The 22,165-nt window shown below is 44.3% G+C and overlaps 2 protein-coding genes across 5 annotated transcripts in view; one reads left to right on the top strand and one right to left on the bottom strand.

Moving 5' to 3' along the window:
• ZNRF1 (zinc and ring finger 1) overlaps positions 1-8,347 on the bottom strand; it is a 45,057-nt gene extending 36,710 nt beyond the window's left edge. The window contains exon 1 of the mRNA XM_032230917.1: positions 7,351-8,347. Coding sequence (XP_032086808.1) covers positions 7,351-7,912 — 562 coding nt within the window. The 5' untranslated portion in view covers positions 7,913-8,347. The remainder of the gene's footprint in view (positions 1-7,350) is intronic.
• Positions 8,348-11,644: 3,297 nt separating this feature from the next.
• The window catches only part of WDR59 (WD repeat domain 59), a 78,677-nt gene continuing 68,156 nt past the window's right edge, over positions 11,645-22,165 (top strand). For all 4 annotated transcript variants that reach the window (XR_004256487.1, XM_032230890.1, XM_032230889.1 and 1 more), the window contains exons 1-2: positions 11,645-11,721; positions 18,880-18,929. Coding sequence is in view for 3 of the 4 variants with exons in the window: in XM_032230890.1 (XP_032086781.1) it covers positions 11,668-11,721; positions 18,880-18,929 (104 nt within the window). In the remaining variant the exon portion in view is untranslated. The remainder of the gene's footprint in view (positions 11,722-18,879; positions 18,930-22,165) is intronic.

The following is a 22,165-nucleotide window of genomic DNA, read 5'->3' as shown; positions in this document are numbered from 1 at the left end:
TGTGGGCGGATTCTTCACTGATTCCAGGGTGGCCCCACGGGCCACATCTAAGCAACCTGTGGGCCAGATCCAGCCCCACGGTCAGTGGTGGGATCCGACCGGTATGCCCCGGCCGTACTGTTACGTCCCGAGTACCATTCTAGTATGGTACTCCAGAGGGTCCGCCTGTGCTCCTTACTGGCATTTGAACTGTTCGGGGCTTCTGCGCATGTGCACGGAGCATACGGCACCTGCGCAACGCTCCGCTGAGCAGCTGAAGCATCGCGGAATGTTGCCGGTGGTAAGTACACATGCACGCTCTGCACACATGTGCGTGCGTTCATGTGGTGGACACCCGGCCCCGTTGCACCGTACCGGTTACAACGGTATCCGGAACCCACCACTACCCCTGGTCCTTGTGTTTGACACCCCTGCTCTAATCAGACAGGTCTACCATCTCTAGAGTGACTTTGCTCTAGTAGAGAAAGCACCAGGCTAGAATCCAGGATTCTAGAATCTGGTGAATTCGGCAAATTCTAGTCTCACCTTTTGCATGAAAGCTGAAACTATGGGCCAGTCCCTCTCAATCAACCTAATCCACCTCCTAGGGTTAATCTTGTAGGGGAAAGTATACTAGGTATGTTGGCTGCCTTGAATTATTTATAATAATAATAAAGACAGGAACTACCTAAGTAAACTATGATTGCCAACCATGATGGTATTGCCAAATTTTTCCATCCTTGTGCATAGCATAACCTCTCTGGCAAGTGAGGGGGAAGGTTCATTCTCCAACTTTTGGGGTTGGTTTCTGAACATTTCGTTACCAGGCTAGGTAACATCTTCTGTGGAAGTTAGGGAATATCAATGTTGGTGTTCTTCTGCTTATAAGGGCTTCGTGTGGTCAGTAGGTCTTGTGATGGGGAAGTCACATCAGGTGTGACATGACACTTGTGATGGGTCAGGTTTGGGTCATGTCGGGTGAGGGTCTTGTGATGGGTAGGTCATGTCAGGTGAGGATCACTGGGAGGTGAAGTATTGGTTGAGGGTCGGTGCCATTGCTAATTGGCTGTGCGGTTGATCAAGTGATGATAGAGTTGATAGATCCCTTCTGACACTCGGGTTCTATATAGTAGGTGAAAACTACAACCAACTTCGCTCTTCTAATTCCCAAGCAGCTGAGATAGAACCACCAATGTAATCCTGGTTACCTGAATTTTGCAAGGCTTACACAATGAAGATAACGTTTCTTTCGAACTGAATTTAATTCCTAATAGCTACAAGGACTCACCACTAGTAGATTCCTAGCAATGGCATGGAAGCGCTTTGCTGTTCCCTTCTTCTAGATCTGGTGTTTTGGCTTCCCCATCCAGCCTATCGCTCCCATCCCATCTCCCACCCAAATAGTCTTATTTCCCATAAAGAACTTTAAAGAGATATGTAAGTCTAGGGCCTATTTTCTTATCTATTTACAAACAGGCCAGGAGCTATATTTAGCTCCTAGGTTCAGAAGGTCAGCCTGGTGCTACCATCCTGTACAAAACTCGAGGAGCACATTTTCTCCTGTGGTTCTGCACTCACTTATTTATTTAATCACATTATTATGGCCACCCATACTGCATCCAGTTTTGGTCACCACACTATAAAAAAGATATTGAGATATATACAAATATCTGCCTAGCTGTTTGTCATCTCTCTAGATTCTCACATTTCCAAGGAGATATAAATCAAGAAGAATTTCTCCAGTGGTTTTTTAGAATTTAGAAATGCTAGCAGCCAAGATTGTTACAAACAGTGGAAAAATACCTGAAAACAGCAGCCCAGCAGAAGTCTTAGTTTCCTTCAGCTATTATTGGACAAATATTTAAGTGATTAATAGAGGGATACACTAAAGATCAAGGGAAGTACTAATACCATTCTATAAAGCCTTAGTAAGACCACACCTAGAATACTGTATCCAGTTTTGGGCACCACACTATAAAAGAGATGTGGAGACTCTAGAAAGAGTGCAGAGAAGAGCAACCAGGATGATTAGGGGCCTGGAGGCTAAAACATACAATGAACAGTAGCAGGAGCCGGGCATGGCTAGTCTAGTGAAGAGAAGGACCAGGGGAGACAGGATAGCAGTCTTCCAATATTTGAGGGGCTGCCAGAGAGAGGAGGGGAGTCAAGCTATTCTCCAAAGGACCCGAAGGTCAGACAAGGAATAATGGATGGAAACTGATCAAGGAGAGATTCAGCCTAGGAATAAGGATGAATTTTCTGACAATGAGAACAATTAACCGATGGAACAGAAGTTGCCTTCAGAAGTTGTGGGAGTTTCATCACTGGAAGTTTTCAAGAAGAGACTGGACTGCCATTTGTCAGAAATGGCTCAATATGGCAGATGTTCGTGAAGACGGTCTTTTTAAAAAAAAAAAGCTTTGCACTGTATGACACCCTGAAAAGAAAAGTAAACCAAAGAATGAGAGTCCCACCTACTGAGACACTTTGGGAGGATAAAAAAAGAAACAGAAAAATGACTATTTCCTTATTGTTGCTTATTTCTCATCAATGGTGAGAGACTTGCAAGGAAAAGGTCTTTGGCTTCCAGGAAAAGATGCTGGCACAGCTGGAGGGACTGCTCAGGAATTCCCAGCAAGGGGTTCCTGAAACCCTCAAATGTCAAGGGGCTGTTGTGTAAGAAGAGCACAGAATGCTGGGCCACAGAAGCGCATGTATTATATCCACACACAAAAAATATGCAAGAAAACAAGCAAAGCTCAGAGAAGACAGAGACCCCTCGTGTCCACCTGAACCTGAAAACCAGGCTTTACTGGTGGTCTGGGGACCAAATGGGGAGTTACCTACTAGAGGTGGCTGCTAGATTGATGGCAGACTCCCCCTCCCCCCTCCCCTTTGCACTCTGCTCTCCATTGGTCCATCTTTGGTTATCATACCATTGTATTAGTCTCATTGTCTTCCTTTGTCATTGTTTATTTTATTACTCTATTATTTTACATCGGTTCCATTTACGCCCCTTACATTTTCTTCCTTTTTATTATTGTAAGCTCCCCAGAGTAGCTCCGTGGCAGCCAATAAACTCAACAAATAAATAATGTGAGAAGTGGCCTTCTCCAACCCCAAAGGTTGCGACCAGACCAAGAAGACAAGAGCAGCCGGGAGCTTCTGCATAGCCAACCTCACTAAAAACAGGCTGGATTCACACCTGTCTCAACTTCCGCCTTTAGTAATAACACCAAACCTTTGGGAGACACTTTGGCCAGGCTTATAAATAGCAATCTGCCAGAGTTCAAGTGAGTAAGAGATTTCAGTGGAAGCTTAGCAGAATTTGGGTTTTCTCTCCCTCTGGCTCCAAAGGACTAAGATTAGGTATGCGTAGGCTGCTAGATATGAATTTGCAGGCTACTTTTATTGGCAAGAACGGAGTGCGTTCTCGAGCTGATCGCCATACCACCAACCTTGTAGCTCCTTAAGAAGCTAAAAAGAAGGGAAACAAATATCTGAGCAAGTAAATATGCAGAGCCCTTTTTGTCCAAACCTGGGCTTTAAAAGTACTCAAGCCAAGCCAAGCCCAGGAGCAGAGGAGCAGGAGCCAAACAATGGAGTTGTGATCTTGACTTTTTTGACTCTGTCTTAGAATCAGCCTGGTCAGGAGGGTCTCATCTCAGCTTCCAGAGAAGGAATGAATTTAGCAAACCAACATCCAGGGAGCTCATAACCAGATTCATGGAGGCTAACCTGGCCAAAGGCCATATACAAATTTTGCTTGCTGTTTAATTGCAAAGTGAAGCCTTTTTTTTCACTGTCTTATTCTTTACAAATCTACAGACTCTGGCCTGTGTGCCAGAGCGCTAGACAAGCATTATTATCAAGGAGTTCTGATCACTTGTGCCATGACCTTCACGGCCCCCTTTCACGTTCCCTTGAAGAAAAATAAGTCCTCTCCCAAAGAGGACATTCTAGAGGGTTGCAACACCGGGAGTGTGTGCCAAGCAGGCAAACCTCCAGCTGTTCAGAGACATGGAGGCTGATGGAATGTATTAATTGCATGATTAACCTAATTATCTGGACACCGAAGACATGGATTTTTAATTAGTACTACCAGAGTCACCATCACAGTGTCAAGGGACGAAGGCACCACATCAGTAACCAATCATTTTGCAAACCATACAGGGATTTACCGTTGGAGGTTAGTTTGAAGAACGTGAGCCTCAAAGGGCATCAATCAATATTGAAGCGGTGCATCATTCAGAGTCAAAGTTATGGTAGCAGTGCAGCTCCTATATAGGTGGGAGTAAGTGAGACACAAACTGGGCAGGAGAAGCAGCTGGAACAAAATTCAAAATTCCAGAAGACAAAACAGCCCTTCACCGTGGTAGGTAAAACTGACTTGAAGAATTGCTTAACTGGATTTATTTGTACAAATCCATCCAAAAACATTTTACAAAATTGATTTGAAAATGCAATCATCAACTGAATTTAGAACCATTAAAAATGTAAACATCCAGATTGGTCTGTCGGTGTAGACTTATGACTTGGGTTAAGATGGAAGTCCTAGTGAATTGGGCAAAAAAGATTTTGCATCTGTGCAGAAGACTTTTATATCTAGTGGTCTGCATTAGTTTGATGTGATAGCTCACTTTAATGCATTGAATCTTCAAAGCTAATTTGAATATAACTGGCATGGAATACCCTATCCACATGTTACACGGTACATTCATACACACGAACACAGTACACACACAAAATATGCACACAAGATGTCTACTCTATCTAAATAAAAAGGAAAGCTGAACAAAACCAAAATACAGAAATCCCTACCAAGGAGTACAAACAATTCAATGGCAGAGCAATTTCACATCTCTAACTTGGGGCAGCCAATGCAATTCTTGTAAGATGCAGAACTGAAAGCAAAACAGAACCTTCATAGTTCAACTGAACAGAGCAGGAAATAAGTTTGAGGGAAAATGATGTATGGTATCTCACATTTGCTGATATAATCCAGTGTAATTGAAAAGTTAATCAATTAAGCAACTATTGGACAGATAAAGGAAGCACAATTGGCTGGCAAAAAGAACATTATTTCCTCTATTTCCTGCCAAAACTAAATTATAAATTGCTTTGCTTGGTGATACTACTTAATTTAAGCATACTTTCTCCCTGCAACCCAACCAATGGAAATTCTTGGCAGCATTTCCAGGCATGCTCCTGGGGGCATCCCCAAAGTCAATTTCAGGAACTGACTGCTAGAGGCCTAAACTAAAAAGCTTGTCCCATTCTCTGCCTGAAATCATTTTTTTTTTCTGTTAACTTCCTCCTAATGAGTTTGCTGGGGAAATCCCTCCATACTTTTTTTCTCAGAAACGAGTATACTTCCTGTAAGCCAATGTGATGTTCCACATTATTAACCCTTTTCATTCTCTCAGCAGAAAAAAAAAACTCCCTAAAACTCATAATGCTTTCCATGGGATCTAGGAGAGCCAATCTTACCTAATTCTACATTCTTTGATTACCAACTCAATTCAGTCTTTCTCAACCGTGTGGGCAATTGTAAGATATTTGGTCTTCAACTCCTAGAATTCCATTGTAGGGCCACCAATGAGAATTCTGAGAGGTGAAGGAGGTCTCCTTCTGTCTGGAAGGAGACCAAATCAGAGAGAATGACAAAGAGTTTTTATCCACCCCCAAGTTACAGAGTAATGGGAAAGATATTTTCGTGTTATCTTTCCGGTTTTAATAACAACAGAAGTGAGGGTGTAGTATCTTCAAAAGCTGTTCTATTGTGGTTTTTGCCAATGATAAGAATACAGAGGAAACTACAGTACAGAAATCTTGAGAATCGACCTGCTTTCTCACCCCTGTACTAAAAGGAAAAAGAGAAGCAACATGGTGGTAGGAGAGCTATATATTGATGCTTTTAGATGCATCTAAACCAGACCTCTGCATTTTACAGCCTCTGGGCCACATCCAGACTTTTGGCTGTCTCTGTCCAGCCCACATGAATTGCTAAAAAATATGTAGAGATTCTCAGCCATCCAGGTCACGGTTGTCCCAAAGATGCTTTTTCAGGAGGCAACTGGATTTTCTTGTTTTTACTTTTGAAGACGTTTCGCTTCTCATCCAAGAAGCCTCTTCAGCTCTGACAGGTCCTCTCAGAGCTGAAGAAGTTTCTTGGATGAGAAGCGAAACCTCTTAAAATACACACAAGAAAATTCAGTTGCCTCCTGAAAAAGCACCTTTGGGACACATGGATTGCTGTTATTTTGAAGGTAACTATTTTTTTCCCAATTTACCTATGTGTTTGCTATGTACCTTCACAGCCTTATTTGTTTGGCATTCCACAACAGTCCCAATTTCTGATGCGGCCATCTGGGAAAATGAATTGCCTACCCTTGATGTAAAATCAACAACTAAAGCAAAATTAAGCAAAGAAAATAAGTCCTAGAAGGCTCCAGGCCATGAACTAACTAATCAAATTACTCCAGGTATTCACAAGTGGCTGGCAATTTTTTTGTCCACCCTCCATTCTTACCCCCTTGTTACTCTTTCCCCAGCTAACCTCTGCTGGGAAGACAAGGAAGCTATTTGGCTAATATTTTAGGTGGACTTTACTCCAACTGCCTTCATTCACATATCATACTTATCTAGATACATACAGCATAACATCCCACTGCGTTTTAGCCTGACCTCTCGTTCAAACCAAGCCAGAATGTCACTTCAAGAGCACAATATTCTCTGAAGGGTGGCACAAGATCCCAGGTTTCATGTACCACAGAAATCAAATAAGGCAAAAACACTACCCAGGCCGTTTATGAAGGGCAAAGTTGTGCCAGGCTTAGTCCAAATCCAGAGCTCAGGATGCTTTCTAGAGTAAGCACTCAATGACTTGCTAAGTAGGAAAGAGGAGATCAATGAAGGATCTAGTTCCCAGCACATGGATTTTATAACAAAATCTCTTAATACCAGAAGGGCCTCTCACAACACATAACTTGTTGGTTTAACAAACTGTAATTGGTTACTGTATTTACCCATTTTCTGGACATGCCCAATGTCCTCACGGAAGAGGTTGGCTTAACCCAACTTTATCATGCACACACAAGAAGCCTGACCCAGATTAAGAGGGGGAACACGTGTGAGGGGCACATGTGTAAAGGACGTGTGAAGGAAGCAGCCAGGACCTTTTAAACCCAGCGGGACACTTCCTTGACCAGCAATTTTACACCCTTTAGCCTTCTGAGATTGCAAAGGCTGTTTGTTCCTCATCTGCTGGGCCTTTGGCTCCTGATTCGAACCCAGCACCGTGGCTGACCTTTAGCCCCCAGGAGCCACATCCCCAGAGCCCCCTTGGGCTCCCCAAGCCCGTCCACTCACCGCTGTGCGAACTGAACCACCGGGGTCCGAGGTGGAGAGGTAGAGCATCGGCCAGCGAGGCCCTGGAGCCCAGGTACAGCATCCCGTCTCTGTGGTGACCGCCTCCCGTCTCCTGGTAACCGTTGCCATGGCCGTAGGGGGCGGAGTCCGCGCCCGACCCGCCGCCTGCATCCCGCTCCGAGTCGCCCGAGGAAGCCGCCGCCGTGGGGGTGGCCGGGGTGGTCGTGCCGGTGCCGGCCGCTGCCGCCGCCGCGTACAGGCCGAAGGGGACGCTGCCGGCGCCAGCCGGCTCCACGCCGCCCATCCCCACGCCCACGCCGGCCACGGAGCTGACGGAGCGGCTGCGCAGCCCCATCGCCGAGCTCCCGCCGCCGCTTCCTCCGCTGCTGCTACCGCCTCCGCCGCCGCCGCTGCCTCCGCCGCGGTAGTGCCCGAAGTGCGGGGCTCCCCCGGGCGGCGGCACCGCGCTGTCGTCGCTGGCCACGGGGCCTCCGCCGCCGCCGCCTCCTCCGCGCGAGCGCCCCGCCGCCGTGGCGCCCGCCGTGCTCTGCTTGCCCCCCATGCCCGCCAGCCAGCCAGGGAGGGCCACTAGGCGCTCAGGCCCCCCGGCATCGTGCAACGGCGGCCAGCCCCACCGGCGGCCGCGCTCCCCGTCTCCGCCTCTCCGTGCAGCAGCGGCAGCCGCCGCCGCCGCCGCGCCCCAACGGGCGGCCCGCCGCGCCTCCCGGGCTCATCCACGGCGGGGACAGCTGGGGGTCCCGCCCTACGGAAGGCGGCGGCGGCGGAAAGAGAGCGCGGCTGCCCAAGCGCCGCTCCGCATACGAAGACCGGGCGGGCAGACCGGGCCAAGCAGCAGTCCCACCGCGGGAGTCTGGCTCCGTTGGGGCCGCGAGGGCTGTAAAGGGCGTCGGGCTGGTGCTGGTGCGTCCCCGGCCGTCCCCAGCCGGGCTTCCCGAGGGCTCCCGGAGCCGAGACAATAGAGCCGCGCACAGCGCCTGCGCCGCGGCTTCCCCGTCTCCTCCTCTCCGCCTCCCCTCCCCTCCTCCCGCCGCCGCCGCCGCCGCGGGATGCTGAGCGGACGGAGGGAGGGCGCGCCTGGCTCCCCTCCTGCCCCGCGACGAGACTCCGAAGTCCCGGCCCGGCGGGAGCCAGCCTTGGAACGGCTTTAACCGACGGTCTCTCCGGCCTTTTGCCGTTAACGCCTCCGAAGTAGCCGAGGCGTTTGATGAACTTTCTGCAGCCTTAGATTCCCCCCTCGCGCCGAGAAGCAGAGCCCCGCATAGCTTTCCAAGGGCTGGATCCTAGTTTTCCTTGTGGCGGCAGGAATTGCGCAATCATGCCTTGTGGGAGTGGGGACTGGGGTCTGTTTGGGGCTGGGTTGATGGATTGACACATAGGTCAGCAAACTTGGCCACTTTAAGACTTGTAGAATTCCACTCCCAGAATTCTCCAATCAGCAGAGCTGGCTGGAGAATTCTGGGAGTTGAAGTCCACAAGTCTTAAAGTTGCCAAGTTTGAAAACCTGGATTAAGCACCGGGAGTCCTCAATTTACAACAGTTCATTTAGGGACCGTTCAAAGTTACAACCGCACTGAAAAAAGGTGACTCGTGAACATTTTCCCCGCACTTACTTAATTGGCTCAAATGTTTCACTTAGCAACGATTTAGGGCTTACCTCCATCACAGGATGCATCAAATGAAGCCTTAATAGAACATAGTTAAAAACTTAGTTTTGGATCAAAGATGTATCCAATAACCTTGAAAACAGTTACAGTTACATGACATGCATATCTTCAGCACGTTTATGTTCTGCTGCAAAGGTCAATATTTCTTCATCTCACACTTGATTTTATCTTTACAACAACCTCAGGAGATGCATTTTTGGAAAGAGGACAAACCATAATTATAAGTGTCGCCCACACTCAGGTATTCTGCTTTGTGCCTTGCATGATTTATCAATTCCATCAGGATAGCTTATATAAACCATGATATTATAAAGCTTACAATGATTTGCCATTTGTAGTTTAATAAACCACGATTAACAAATTTAGACTTGGCACAAAATACAAATTGGCTCGTTTCTTTTTCTTTCACCAGTTGCATTAAAATCCCATCTTAAAATTTTTGCCATCTCCTGATGCATGAATCTTATTGTGATTATGGATTGAATACATATATTTCCAGAGATAACTCTCAACCATCAGTTGATACCCCTAACCCATTGGGGAGGAAGAGGGAACGTGAGACAAGCTAAAGAAGCAGATAGAATCCATTGTTGCATAAGACTCACTGGCAGACAAAAACAAAACAAGAACCTACAAAAGATCTCACTGGAGATCGGTAAAGAAGAGACTCGACAGCCACTTGTCTGGAATGGTGTAGGGTCCCCTGCTTGAGCAGGGGGTTGGACTAGAAGACCTCCAAGATCCTTTCCAGCTCTATTCTCATTGAAACTTTTAAGTCTCTTGATTGAATATGTTAACATATTTTTCTTGTTTGTGTTTAACACGCACACAAATACAATAGATTAGCATTTTATTATTTTATATACTAAAATTGCCTGTTGATGAATGACACCTAAAGGGGTGTCTTCCTTTTCCCAAGAATTGGAAATATTTGTGCATAATAAATCCTGACTTTGCTCCAGATACTTTGCATTCTGTTTGGTGTTCTCCATCTTCTGGACAGGTGGCCATCACTCCCTACTTTTGAAATAAGAGAACCTTATTCTAGGTTCCATTCTTTCCTACATTTTGCACCAGGCTAGTATAAGTTAATTCACCCAATCTAATTCCTTTGCAAATTTAAAAAAAACCGCTATCAAGATAAATCATATCTTCACATTCTGAGGGTTTGCTGCCAAGTCCGTTTTCAACAAAAACAGGGAGTTCTGAGACTGTAAAAGACAAAAAGGGACAATATAAAAGGTAGAACAGAACCAGTTTTCAACCAATTATTTTACAGCGGGCCGCACAAACCTTCACACCAATTTCAGGTAAGGGGTTATGAAATCTTGAATGTTGTCAGCCAAGAAGAGAATATACTTCTGTCCATTTTACTTATGCTCTCAGACAATTCCAGACATAAGAGCTTTTGAAATCTGATGGTACAATCCCCAGGAATTTCTTGGGATGGTCAGTAGGCAGCAAGGAGAGTTTTGTCCCAACTTGTAAGAACTTGATTTTATTTAGGAGTAGGTCCAGGGATATTTGTTTGGAATGAAGCTCCTGGTGACATGTCATTTATAGCACCCCTCATCTTTTGTGCAATTAACTTGCATGATGTAATTGAAATGGCAGTTGTGAACTTTCAGCCATAGTTATATTGTGCTCTAATCAGGAATGGAAAGATTAATATCTCACCTAGGTAAAGATTGACTAAAATCCCTATTCTCCTAAACTTTGAATAGAGGGTTGACAGATCCCTTCCCAGCCTATTTGCATGAGTAGAGATCATGCATTATCATCATTAGGAAACACGTTCAGAAGAATTGTGCAAAAACATAGCAGTGGCGTGGATAAGTTCCTTCCAGAGATGGAAACAACACAGTTAGTGTAGCTTAATTCAGATCCACTTCTGTAAATTAAAGGAGATCCAGGTGACTCTTTGGCTCCAATGTCTATTTTGGATTGATTGATTGATTTGGAATCTGTCTACATAGAATAATAAGGGTTGGAAAGGCTGGGGAATTCTGGGAGTTGAAGTCCACAAGTCTTAAAGTTCCCAAGTTTGGACACCCTGTCCTATACCATTTCAGATAAATGGTTGTCCAGCCCCTATAATTTAAACACACATTAGTAAATATACATATACTAATTAGTGATATGGATTAACAAAACAGCCACTTTGCAGTCTTCTAACCCTCCACATCCCTCAGACATTGAATATGTTCACAGAAAGTTGCATAACTGAGGCAAAGATACAGTGTCTGCGCTCAATAAGCAGGATAAGCTTGCTTTCAATTTACAAGAGAGGGATTGCATGTGTGTGTGTGGTGTGTGTGTGTGTGTGTCTCAGCCTGTTGTGCAAATCCAATGACAAAGGTATGCAAGGAAAAAAAAGAGAGAGCAGGTGGGAGGCAGGCTGCCTTAAGAAAGATCAAAACAAATCGACGTCGGACCACGACTCCCAGGGTTCCTAGCTAGGCGAGGGGAGACTCTGGGAGTTGTAGTCCAACCCTGAGGGAAGACACAGGTCTGGCTCTTGAGCAACTCCGGCTCCTTTAAGCGGCCAGAACTACGCCTCCCGGCAGGCCCTGCGCTCCGTGCGCGACGACTTCCTGGTCGCCGTCGCGCCGCCGCCTCCAGGGCAGCCAAGATGGCCGCGCGCTGGAGTAGCGAGAATGTGGTGGTGGAATTCCGCGACTCGCAGGTATCCGGGGCCGTTTTCGGGGCAGCGGGGCCGCGCGGTCGCCGTTCCCCGGACGGTCTGCCTGCCTGCCTGCCGGCAGAGCTCTCTCTCACCCCCTCCCGTTCCTTGGCACTCCGGGTGGGAGGCATCCCTGCCGCGCCTCCCCCTGGGGAGATGCGGGGAGCCGCTGAGGGGAGATGGGAAGGGTGCCTGGCGTCGCACGAAGATCCGCTGCTCGGCGTCGAGTGGCCTGGGGCTCGCCCCGGCACCCTTCGGGAGCGCTGGATTACAGCTCCCATCATCCCCAGCAGCAGAAGGGGGGGAGCAATAGCAGTTAGACTTATATACCGCTTCACAGTGCTTTGCAGGGCTCTCTAAGCGGTTTACAGAGTCAGCCTCTTGCCCCCAACAATCTGGATCCTTATTTTACCAACCTTGGAAGGATGGAAGGCTGAGTCAAGCTTGAGCCTGGTCAGATTTAAACTCCTGAAAGAGCAGAATTAGCCTGCAATACTGCCTTCTAACCACTGCATGTTATGGTGGATGGATGGAATAGCAAATACACTTATATACCGCTTCACAAGGCTTTTATAGCCCTCTCTAAGCGGTTAACAGAGTCTGCATGTTGCCCCCAACAATCTGGGTCCTCATTTTACTCGGAAGGATGGAAGGCAGAGGAAGGAAGAAGGAAGGAAAGGACAGAGGGAGGAAAGGAGGACAATAGCACTTAGATTTATATACCACTTCATGGTACTTTACAGCCCTCTCAAAGAGGTTTACAGCCTTATTGCCCCCAACAATCTCGGTCCTCATTTTACCCACCTCGGAAGGATGGAAGGCTATTGTGACTGGTTTTTCTCTTGACTGAGGCAATACTAATAGTTTTACTAATGCAGCCTCCCATTCCAACGGACTCTTGAGAGGCTTACCAAATATACTCATTAAAACAATACATTAAATATAATGCAGCTGACCTCTCTGTTAGACTGGGTGGCACAGAAAATATAAAATGAATTTAAACAATTGAAAATTAAAAACTGAAACAGGCCTGGCCACTGCTTCCAGTCTTTTTCTTCTCCCTCACCACCGCTTTTCCTCCTGGCATTATTATCAAAGTTACTTACATTCTGAACTTTATTATAAAGAACGCTCCCACTTTCCCATAAAGTTTTGGAAGCAAGCAGTATAAACATTTGTAAGCAAAAGTTACTTAAAAACAGCCAAACAAGACCTGGGATATTTGCTCTAGTCTAGAGCATATTCTGTGAGTAATAGAGCCTCTGTGAGGAGGATGGGTGGTTTTAAAAATTGGATAAATAACTTTGGTCATTGCTGTTTTGGGTGTAGAGGATCCAGTTTGGGGCTGCTGCAGTTGTGACACTTGTATAAAACAACAAAATCTTTGTGTATGTGTGAGTGGATAGGTTAACAACATTATTGAAGACCAGGAAAAGGAATACAGGTAGTTCTGGACTTACAGCCATTTTGAATTTACACAGCACTGAAAAAATAGTCTTACAACTATTTTTCACCAATTGCAGCATCTGCATGATCACATGGTCAGAATTTGACTGCTTGGCAACTGGCATGGATTTATGACGGTTGTAGTGTCCCAGAGTCATGTGATCACCTTCTGTGGCCTTCTGACAAGCAAAATCAATGGGGAAGCCTGTTCACTTAACAGCTGTTTTACTAACTTAACTGTAGTAATTCACAACTATGACAAGACAGTTCCTAAAATGGGGCAAAACTCACTTAACTGTCATGCTTCAAAACAGAAATTTTGTGGTCGTAAGTCCAGGACTACCTATAATTGTGTTAAACACTTTAAGAACAGTACTACAGGGGCTTCTGCAAAGAGCTGGGGGAGAGATTTCTGCTGAGATGATCATTTGCTTCCCCCCTCCTTTCCTTTAAACTCTAGCCTCTTTGATTCTTTAGCTACAGCTAAAAGTTTAAGAACTGACCCATGTTAGAAAGCTGCCTTACGTTAGGCTGTTCTGTTATAAATTGGACATTTTTGAATTTTGGCAAGATTGCTACAGCAGACATTTTATAGGTATGATCTGGGTTAATTGGATTGTCAGTTGATTGATTCCAACACTTATATAACAAATGTTTTAAGGTATTTTTATTGTTCTTTATGTTCCTTCTCCTGTACTGTACATTTTTTCCTATCCAATTATGCTAATGTTGCAATATCTTATGAAATTTGGTCTTGTCTACAAAACAAATTTGTGCTATGAGGTATTCATAAGTCTCTAACAGCTAGTGTTTGCCACTGCTGAATAAGGTTAATAGTTAAAATAATCCATTAATTCACACAGATTTCTAGATAATATATTATCTTCATAAACACACGCCTATAGATGAGTCATCAGAGAAGATATTTATTGACTGGATTTGCACATTGCACTTTGGCTCTTTGCATTTCACATGAACCAACTTTTCTAGCTAATAAAATCATATTTATGGTTTAGTGCAATGAAGAAACCTAACAAATTCTGGCTTAGTGAACAAACTGTCATATAGTGTGATATGTGATACATGGGCTGAACTCACAGTTATGCTAAGATGTATGTTCTAATATTTACACGCTTCCTCAGGGAAACAAATAAAAATTTGATTTAGCATGGTATGTGAATTAGGTTTCTATATTGTTTCTTTGAGAATGTACTGAGGCATGAGATTTAAAGGTCTTTGAATGCTGGGTGCTATGGCATCAAATGGTAATTGGTATAATAATGGTATTATTCCCAGCTCTGTTTCCTTCAAAAGACCATGATGACAAGGGAAAGTTGAGAAGTAAATATTCTGAAAGGGAGAATTTCATCATTGCTGAAACTTTACTCATACCAACCAGAAATTCATAAGAAAGAATAACACCACCAATTATTCTGGGCAGATGGAATCTGTACCTTGTTGCAACTGGATGTATTCAGTTTGAAAAATCCTTTATTTTACAGTTTTCATGCTGATAATAATGGAATGTGATACTTAGGAGAGTTACAAGTCTTACTAGTAATGTGCATGCAAACTATGCTAAACCCGGTTAGTTTTAAATGCAGTCTCTCTGCTCATTTATAGTTTATGCGTATCAAGAAAATGGGTGTGTTTAATAGCCAACTTAACCATATGTAAATCTAGCTACTATTTCATCAATCCCATGGCAGTGCCCTTGGGAGAAATACCAGCTCTGATCTTATGCCTAGCAATCAGATGTTGTTTTGTTGTTAGGCAAGGAAAATCATATTTTGGTAGCTCTATAAGAGTCAATGCTTCTTAAATACTGTACATTATTTAGCTATGAGAAATTATGATTTCCTAAATAAAATGGGAAGTAATACGTAGTTATACTTTATAGCCCATTTGCATGAGCATAGTTTATATATATTGTATGTTTGTACAAATGGGCTACATAAAGTACTACTACGTATTACTATGCCATCCATTTAACCAAGGCAACTCTAGGTGGTTTACAGTCACTCAATAAAAATACTATATAAAACTGATTTGGGAAGTATTTTACCAATGGTTGGAGAATAAAAATGGAGTTTGGAAATGAAGAAGGCTAAAAAATAAGTAGACAATATATTTAGATAGAGATATAAATAAGCTGAAAACTCTTAGTATGTGTATGATGAGAATAATGATGTTTAATGTTGATATTATATCATTACTAGAAGATATTAAGAAGAAAAATGGAGAGTTTTATAATGTTTAAATGCTTAATATATTATAATACTAAACTTAGGGAAATAATATTAATATGAATGTGAAAGATGTAGTAAATGAGGAACAATGTTGCACAAAGATGTTTGTACCCAGATGACACATGGCTTAAGGAAAGATGGAATGTTTATTTTTGTAACTGAAAAATAATAAAACTCTTTATTACAAAAACATATAAAACAATAAACAAAGACCATGCATTTAAAATTTAGTTAAAATTCAGTGGCAACATGCATAAGGAGAATAAATGGGGATCTACCTAATCCATTAACTATCTCCAGGATTTCACTTCCCTATTGTGGTCCTGGGTTAGTTGGAGGAACCAGGTCTTCAAGAGTGTAGATCTGACCTGGGGGGCCACACCATGGCAGAATAGGCTCTCCTGGACACCCCCAGCTGGAATTCCTTGATTGACAGGGTCCACTGCAGGCCTATTCTGCCACCACTGGTGGGGCTGACTAATCCCATCAGGTTGAGATGGTGCCTAAGATTCATACATATAAGTAAGAGTCCACTTTTAAAATAATGTTTACTAGTTTATTTTAGTTTACTGCTTTTTGCACAGACCCTAACTCAGGAACCTTGTTGGGAATATGTTATTACCAACACAGATATTCCTTTTCTGAGAATATTACGATTGTATAAATGGTTTCATTTCCCAAACTGGGAGCATCTAAAAAAGACAGAATCTCCTCCCAAATGTATTATAAAGTTCAGCATTGAGATAAACCTGTGGGAAAATAGGGTGTGCGGCAGGTAAATTCTCACAGGGCGGGAGGGAGGTATTGCCTGCCCATTGATTCCTGCTCTCTTGCAAGTTGATCCTTATGGTGAAATATGCAAGGATGCCAAACTTTTTAATTGCCTGTCTGCTGTCTGATAATGAAGACAAGAGAGAGAACTCTTCCTTCCATTCCCATAGGGCTGTGGAGAGAAGGATGTGCCTGCCCGCTTGAGATATATACTGTATAGAAATTTAATAAGATGTGCTTTGTGTGGTTTCTATACGTTTTGCAAAATTGAGAGCCAAAAAAGAACTATCTTTTAAATATGCCAGTATTTCTTTTTGATTTCTGTAGCAGCTTCTGTAGCAAAGGTGATGAGAATAAGTTTTTTGGTTCTATAAAATAAACATTTAACACTGATTGTATCTGGCAGATCCAGGGTGGTGGATCCATCCTTCTGCTCTTTGATCTTGTTGACCATTATATCTTTCTGGGCCTCCAGCAGGATTAAAAGTGGGGGATACTGCTGAAGGAATTAGCCTCCTTCTTCTTTAGAGGTTGTTGATTGGGGGTGGGGGGGAGGAAATTGTGCTTCAAGGTGATGTGGAACTAAAGAGTCAGGGTGAGCTGGCTGAGGGATTCTGGGAGTTGAAGTCCACAGAATTTAAAGTCGTCAAGGTTGAGAAAAACTGGTCCAGCAAGTTTAAGCCCTTGCTTTTGATGGCTCAAGTCAATAATATTCTGCTTGGCAGACAGGCCTGTGACAGGGAGATGCTGATTTTGCTGCAAGCAACAGTTTGGCTTGAGAATGTGCAGGTGGCGCCTGCTGCAAGATGGATTGTGGAGAATCAGCATCCTAGAGCCGTTGGTGGTGCAGTGGTTAGAATGTGGTACTGCAGGCTACTTCTGCTGACTACCTCAACATTTTGGCCTGTCAAGTTCCAGTTTGGAAAGCCAGATATACAATCAGGAGAGCTCTTGCTCCCCCATGGAGGGGTTGATGGCCAGTGGCCAGGTCTGAAGACAGCAACTACAGGAGCCATGGTGGTGCAATAATTCAAGTGCAGTAGTGCAGGGTAATTCTGCTGACTGCCGGCTGCCTGCAATTTGGCAGTTCAAATCTCACCAGGCTCAAAGGTTGACTCAGTCTTCCATCCTTCCGAGGTTGGTAAAATGAGGACCCAGATTGTTGAGAGCAAGAGGCTGACTCTGTAAACCACTTTGAGAGGGGTGGAAAGTAGTATATAAGTCTAACTGCTACTGTCCTTCCTTCCTTCCTTCCTACCTACCTACCTACCTACCTACCTACCTACCTACCTACCTACCTACCTACCTTGCAGTATTGCAGGCTAACTCTACCTACTGCCAATAGTTCAAATCTCACCAGGCTCAAGAGTGACTCAGCCTTCCATCCTTCTGATGTGGGTAAAATGATGACCCAGATTGTTGGGGGCAATAGGCTGACTCTGTAAACCGCTTAGAGAGGGCTGCAAAGCATTATGAAGTGGTATATAGGTCTAAGTGCTATTGCTATAGTCTTTTATCACATGCATTCTTAATTGAAAGGCAAAACCTTCTACAGGTAATCCTTGACTTATGACCAAAATTGAGCCCACCATTTCTGTTACTACGTGAAACGTGTTAAGTGAACTTTGCCTCATTTTACAACCATTCTTGCCACAGTTGTTAAGTGAGTCACTATAGTTGTTAAGTTAGCATGGTTGTTAAGTGAGTCTGGCTTCCTGGTTGACTTCGCTTGAAAGGAGGTTGCAAAAGATGATTGATCACATGACCCCAGGATGATGCAACCACCATAAATATGAATCGGTTGCCAAGCATCTGAATTTTGATCAGGTGACTCTGAGGGATGCTGCAAGGGTAATAAGTTTGAAAAATCGTCATAAGTCACTTTTGTCAGTGCCGTCGTAACTTGGAATGGTCACTGAACAAACTGTTGTAAGTCGAGGACTATCTGTGTTCAATAACGACAGCTTAAACCGAACTGAAGATGGAAACCAAAAGATTATTAAAAGAGGAGAGGCTGCTGCCCCTCAAGAATTAAAATTTGAAGTGAGGTGTGCAATAGATTTCAAACTCCTTGAATTTTAAAAATTGCTTTGCGTTTGAAAGAGGCTGTAGTGAAGAGTTTCAAATCCTAGTTGTAAAGGAGAAAAGGCAGTGCCGAAAAAGGCTGTTTCACATTCAAAATGGTTTCTGGTCGCTATTCGGAGAACTTGAGTTAGAACACTTTGAGGAAGCAATTTTAATTCTGCATGACTCAGAAGCAGATGATTTAGGTATTGGCAGCAATGGATTTCTGTTCACTATTTTGTGCTCCAAAAAACAGCTTGCAGTAGAGTTCTATTTATATTTCGAGAAAGGCCATTTCTGTTGATATCAAGGAGACCTTTTTCCCAAGGAGATGAGGAACCGATTAGGGCCCCAATCATCTTTTTAGCAAAGGTGCTGCTGTAGGATTGACTTTAATGGTTGAGCCTCACAGCCTCCCTCCCATCAAATTGGCTGATTTAATAGTGTGTTGCCTCTGATTATCAGATGTATTATTTACAGTTTGAAGGAAGGCAGTGTCAATTCTTTTTCTGTATTGTTGTCAATAACACTACACATCCATATAGTCAGTTGAGTGCTTCCCGAGGGCATTTTTGCTGCTTTTAATGTATTATTTATAAGCTGAGGGAATTCACGTCTCTTATTTTCACAGGCAACAGCAATGTCCGTAGACTGTCTTGGGCAGCATGCGGTGCTTTCTGGGTGAGTGCTAAAACCTTCAGGGTGGAATGGCAGCCACTGTTGGCAACACCTGGGCTGGTACCTGCTGAGAGGTACAGAGGGAAGAAGAATGTCTCGTCCAGGGTGGCTCTTCACATTTCCCGGAACTTGGCCTTCTCAGTGAAGTGGATGAAAAAGAGATTGAAGCATCAGCAGAATTTGATTACAAGTGATCCAAAATCAGACTCCATCACCCTAATACAGGGGTCCCCAGGCCACGGCCCACTTCCAGGCTTGGAGCCATTTGGAACTGGGCCAAGGAAGTGGCAGGCAAGCGTGTGTACCTGCACGTCCACACTTGTGCGAGCAAGCAACAATGTGCAGCAAGCACATTGTTCTGACCCAGCTCCCCAAGCACGGCAAACCCTCTGTAATTAAATCAATGATTCCTTTATTAGGAGTGCCAGCAGCCCCGGCAAAAAGTCTCTCAACACAGATAAGAGATGAATGGTTCTCTGCCACATCTATTAATCTCTTCTGTTTTATCTCCAGAGCTAGGGTGGGGCTTCACTAGCAACGGTGGTTTTTCTGTCCCAAGGACCGTCCCACAGATTTCCACTGCTCTCCTCTCCTCTGACTTCTGCACATCTGCGCATCAGGCACTGGACCCAGCTGTTCCTCCTCTTCCTCCTCAGCCACCTCCAGACCCAGGGGCTGTTGACTCTCTATCTGAGGGCTGATGGACGGCCCAGGCTCTGCCTCTGCCTCTCTCTCTCTCTCTCTGCCAGCTCCACTCCCTCTTCCCCCTCAGAGCTCTTAGGTTGTCTTGATGCTGATCTTGACTCCCATGCCTCCTCCTCCTCCTCCTCCTCTGATTCGGCTGCTGGAGGGCTGGTTAGCCAACAGGCCACAACATGCGCTCCATTTGCACGAGCAGCAGCTGTACGTGCCTGCTGCTTGTGCAAATGGAGCCTGCATCCACGTTCTTGCCTGTCACTTGCACCGAATCATCCCCCCCCCCCAGTCCAGTCCGCAAAGGGAATTCTGGGGAACTCTGCCCCAATAGATCCATCCGTGATCTCTTTGCAGGACAAATCAAAAAGAATCTGGTAGCAGCTTTTCAGACTGACTCATTTAATAAAATAGCTCAGGAAGGTTTATGCCTTTTAATAAAATGTGTTAATTTAAGTTTGGTATGAGACTCGGGAGCTGCTATTGGGCTCCTAATTCCTGACAGACACAGACTAACCGGGCTGTCTTCCTTCGATTTCTAGCAGGAAGCCATAGCACTAAACATTCCTCATTGTCTGTCATGCTCTGCCTCTGAAGATTTAGCCTTTATGCCAAGTAGGACAAATCTTCCTTGAATCTATGTGACATCTTGTCTACAAATCTTCTGAAGCCAGTCTCCATCATTTCTTTATGGGACTTTTGGTTTGCTTTGGGAGAACAAATACCTGCCTTTCTTTGCACGAAACCTGTGCCATCTTCCCGTTAGAGATCTCTCAGTGCCTCTCCTTTGGAGCAAGAGTGTGAGTTGCCAATAAACCACAGGCAACCCCTCTTTTTTGTACCCCACAAACTTTGCCACTGACATTTTCCAGCAAATCCACCTTTTAACTGCCTCCATAGAAACTTAAACTTTTTTTTTCAATCAAGACCCCCCCGCCCATAAGATAGATTGAGAATTTTTCATCATACCCTGGTTACATTGGTGCATTGTTAGACACACTCACTACTCTCCTTGATCTCTTGTCAAATTATTATTAAAAGTCAACGTGTGGTTCCCTCCTGGATAAAACTTTCTTCCTCCCCCCCTCCCCACGCCCAGGCAATTATGGAGCAAAGATAGAATTCAGGCGTACCATTTAGATCCAACATTGAATGGTACTTTGTGAAAGGGATAAGATGTATGGCCTACGTGTCCCTTCTATTTCCTCCCCCCCCCCCCCCAGCTTCTAGCTGAAACCTCTCCTTTGTGATAAAGGCAGCCTTTGCTCAGCTGCCTCAGTAATTGTCTGCGCTTTGTCCTTTTCATTCTAGGCCTGCTGGCTTTTTAATAGCACTATTAGTGCCCTGTAGGAGATGGCTTGTTATCAGCATGTAAGAGGGAAGTAGGTTATTATCAGCCCACCTAACAGACCTGCTTTAAATTTAGACCCATTGAACTTGGGTCTTCCTTCCAGGGTCCTACCCAGGGGTGAAATTCAGCAGGTTCTGACAGGTTCTGGAGAACCGCTAGCGGAAATTTTGAGTAGTTTGGATAACTGGCAAATGCCACCTCTGGCTGGCCCCAGAGTAGGGTGGGAATGGAGATTTTGCAGCATCCTTCCCCTGCCACGCCCACCAAACCACACCATGTCTATCAAGCCACACCCCGCCCACCAAGCCACGTCCACAGAACCGGTAGTAAAATGTTTTGAATTTAACCACTGGTCCTAGCTCCGTGCTGGAGGGCAGCTGTGATTCCACAGATATGCAAAAAAGTTGAAGAATGTAGCCCTGCAGGTAGTTCTCAACTTACCACAGTTCATTTAGTGACATTCAAGGTTACGACGTCACTGAAAAAAGCGATGTATGACCTTTTTTCATACTTACAACCGTTGCCGCATCCCCATGGTCACGTGATCAAAATTTGAGTGCTTGGCAACTGGTTCACATTTGTGACGGTTGCAGAGTCCCGGGGTCACCTGATTCCCTTTTGCGACCTTCTGACAAGCAAAGTCACTGGGGAAGCCAAATTCACTTAACAACTATGTTACTAACTTACCAACTGCACTTAACAACTGTGACAAGAAAAATCGTAAAATGAGGCAAAACTCACTTAACAAATGTTTCACTTAGCAACATAAATTTTGGGTTCAATTGTGGTTGTAAGTTGAGAACTATCTGTATATGCAGATTTTAGTTTTCTTAGGACACTTTTTAAATGAGTAGGTTTCTAGTCCTCATAGCTGTACAGAAATTTGACAGTCCCAACCTAGTGATAACGATGATTGAAATAAAGATCCAAAATTATTTCTTCCAAATATACAGCAAAAGCTACAACAAATCCAAAATTACTTTAATAACATTAGTTTCTAGAATGGATTCTTAGGAGAGAATTCAAATGTACTTCATGCAGGAACATGCCTCAAATTTCCCCATGGCTGACTTTAAACCAGTTCCAGAACATTAATTATTCTTTTGCAGGATATATATGTCTCTGTGTGTGTATTTCTAACACTTTAATCCAATAATCATACTATTTTAAACACTTAATTCAAATACGCCTCTCT

The sequence above is a fragment of the Thamnophis elegans genome, chromosome 14 (genome assembly GCF_009769535.1).
Source record: "Thamnophis elegans isolate rThaEle1 chromosome 14, rThaEle1.pri, whole genome shotgun sequence".
Taxonomy (NCBI): Eukaryota; Metazoa; Chordata; class Lepidosauria; order Squamata; family Colubridae; genus Thamnophis; species Thamnophis elegans.
This window is presented reverse-complemented; position numbering and strand designations above follow the sequence as displayed.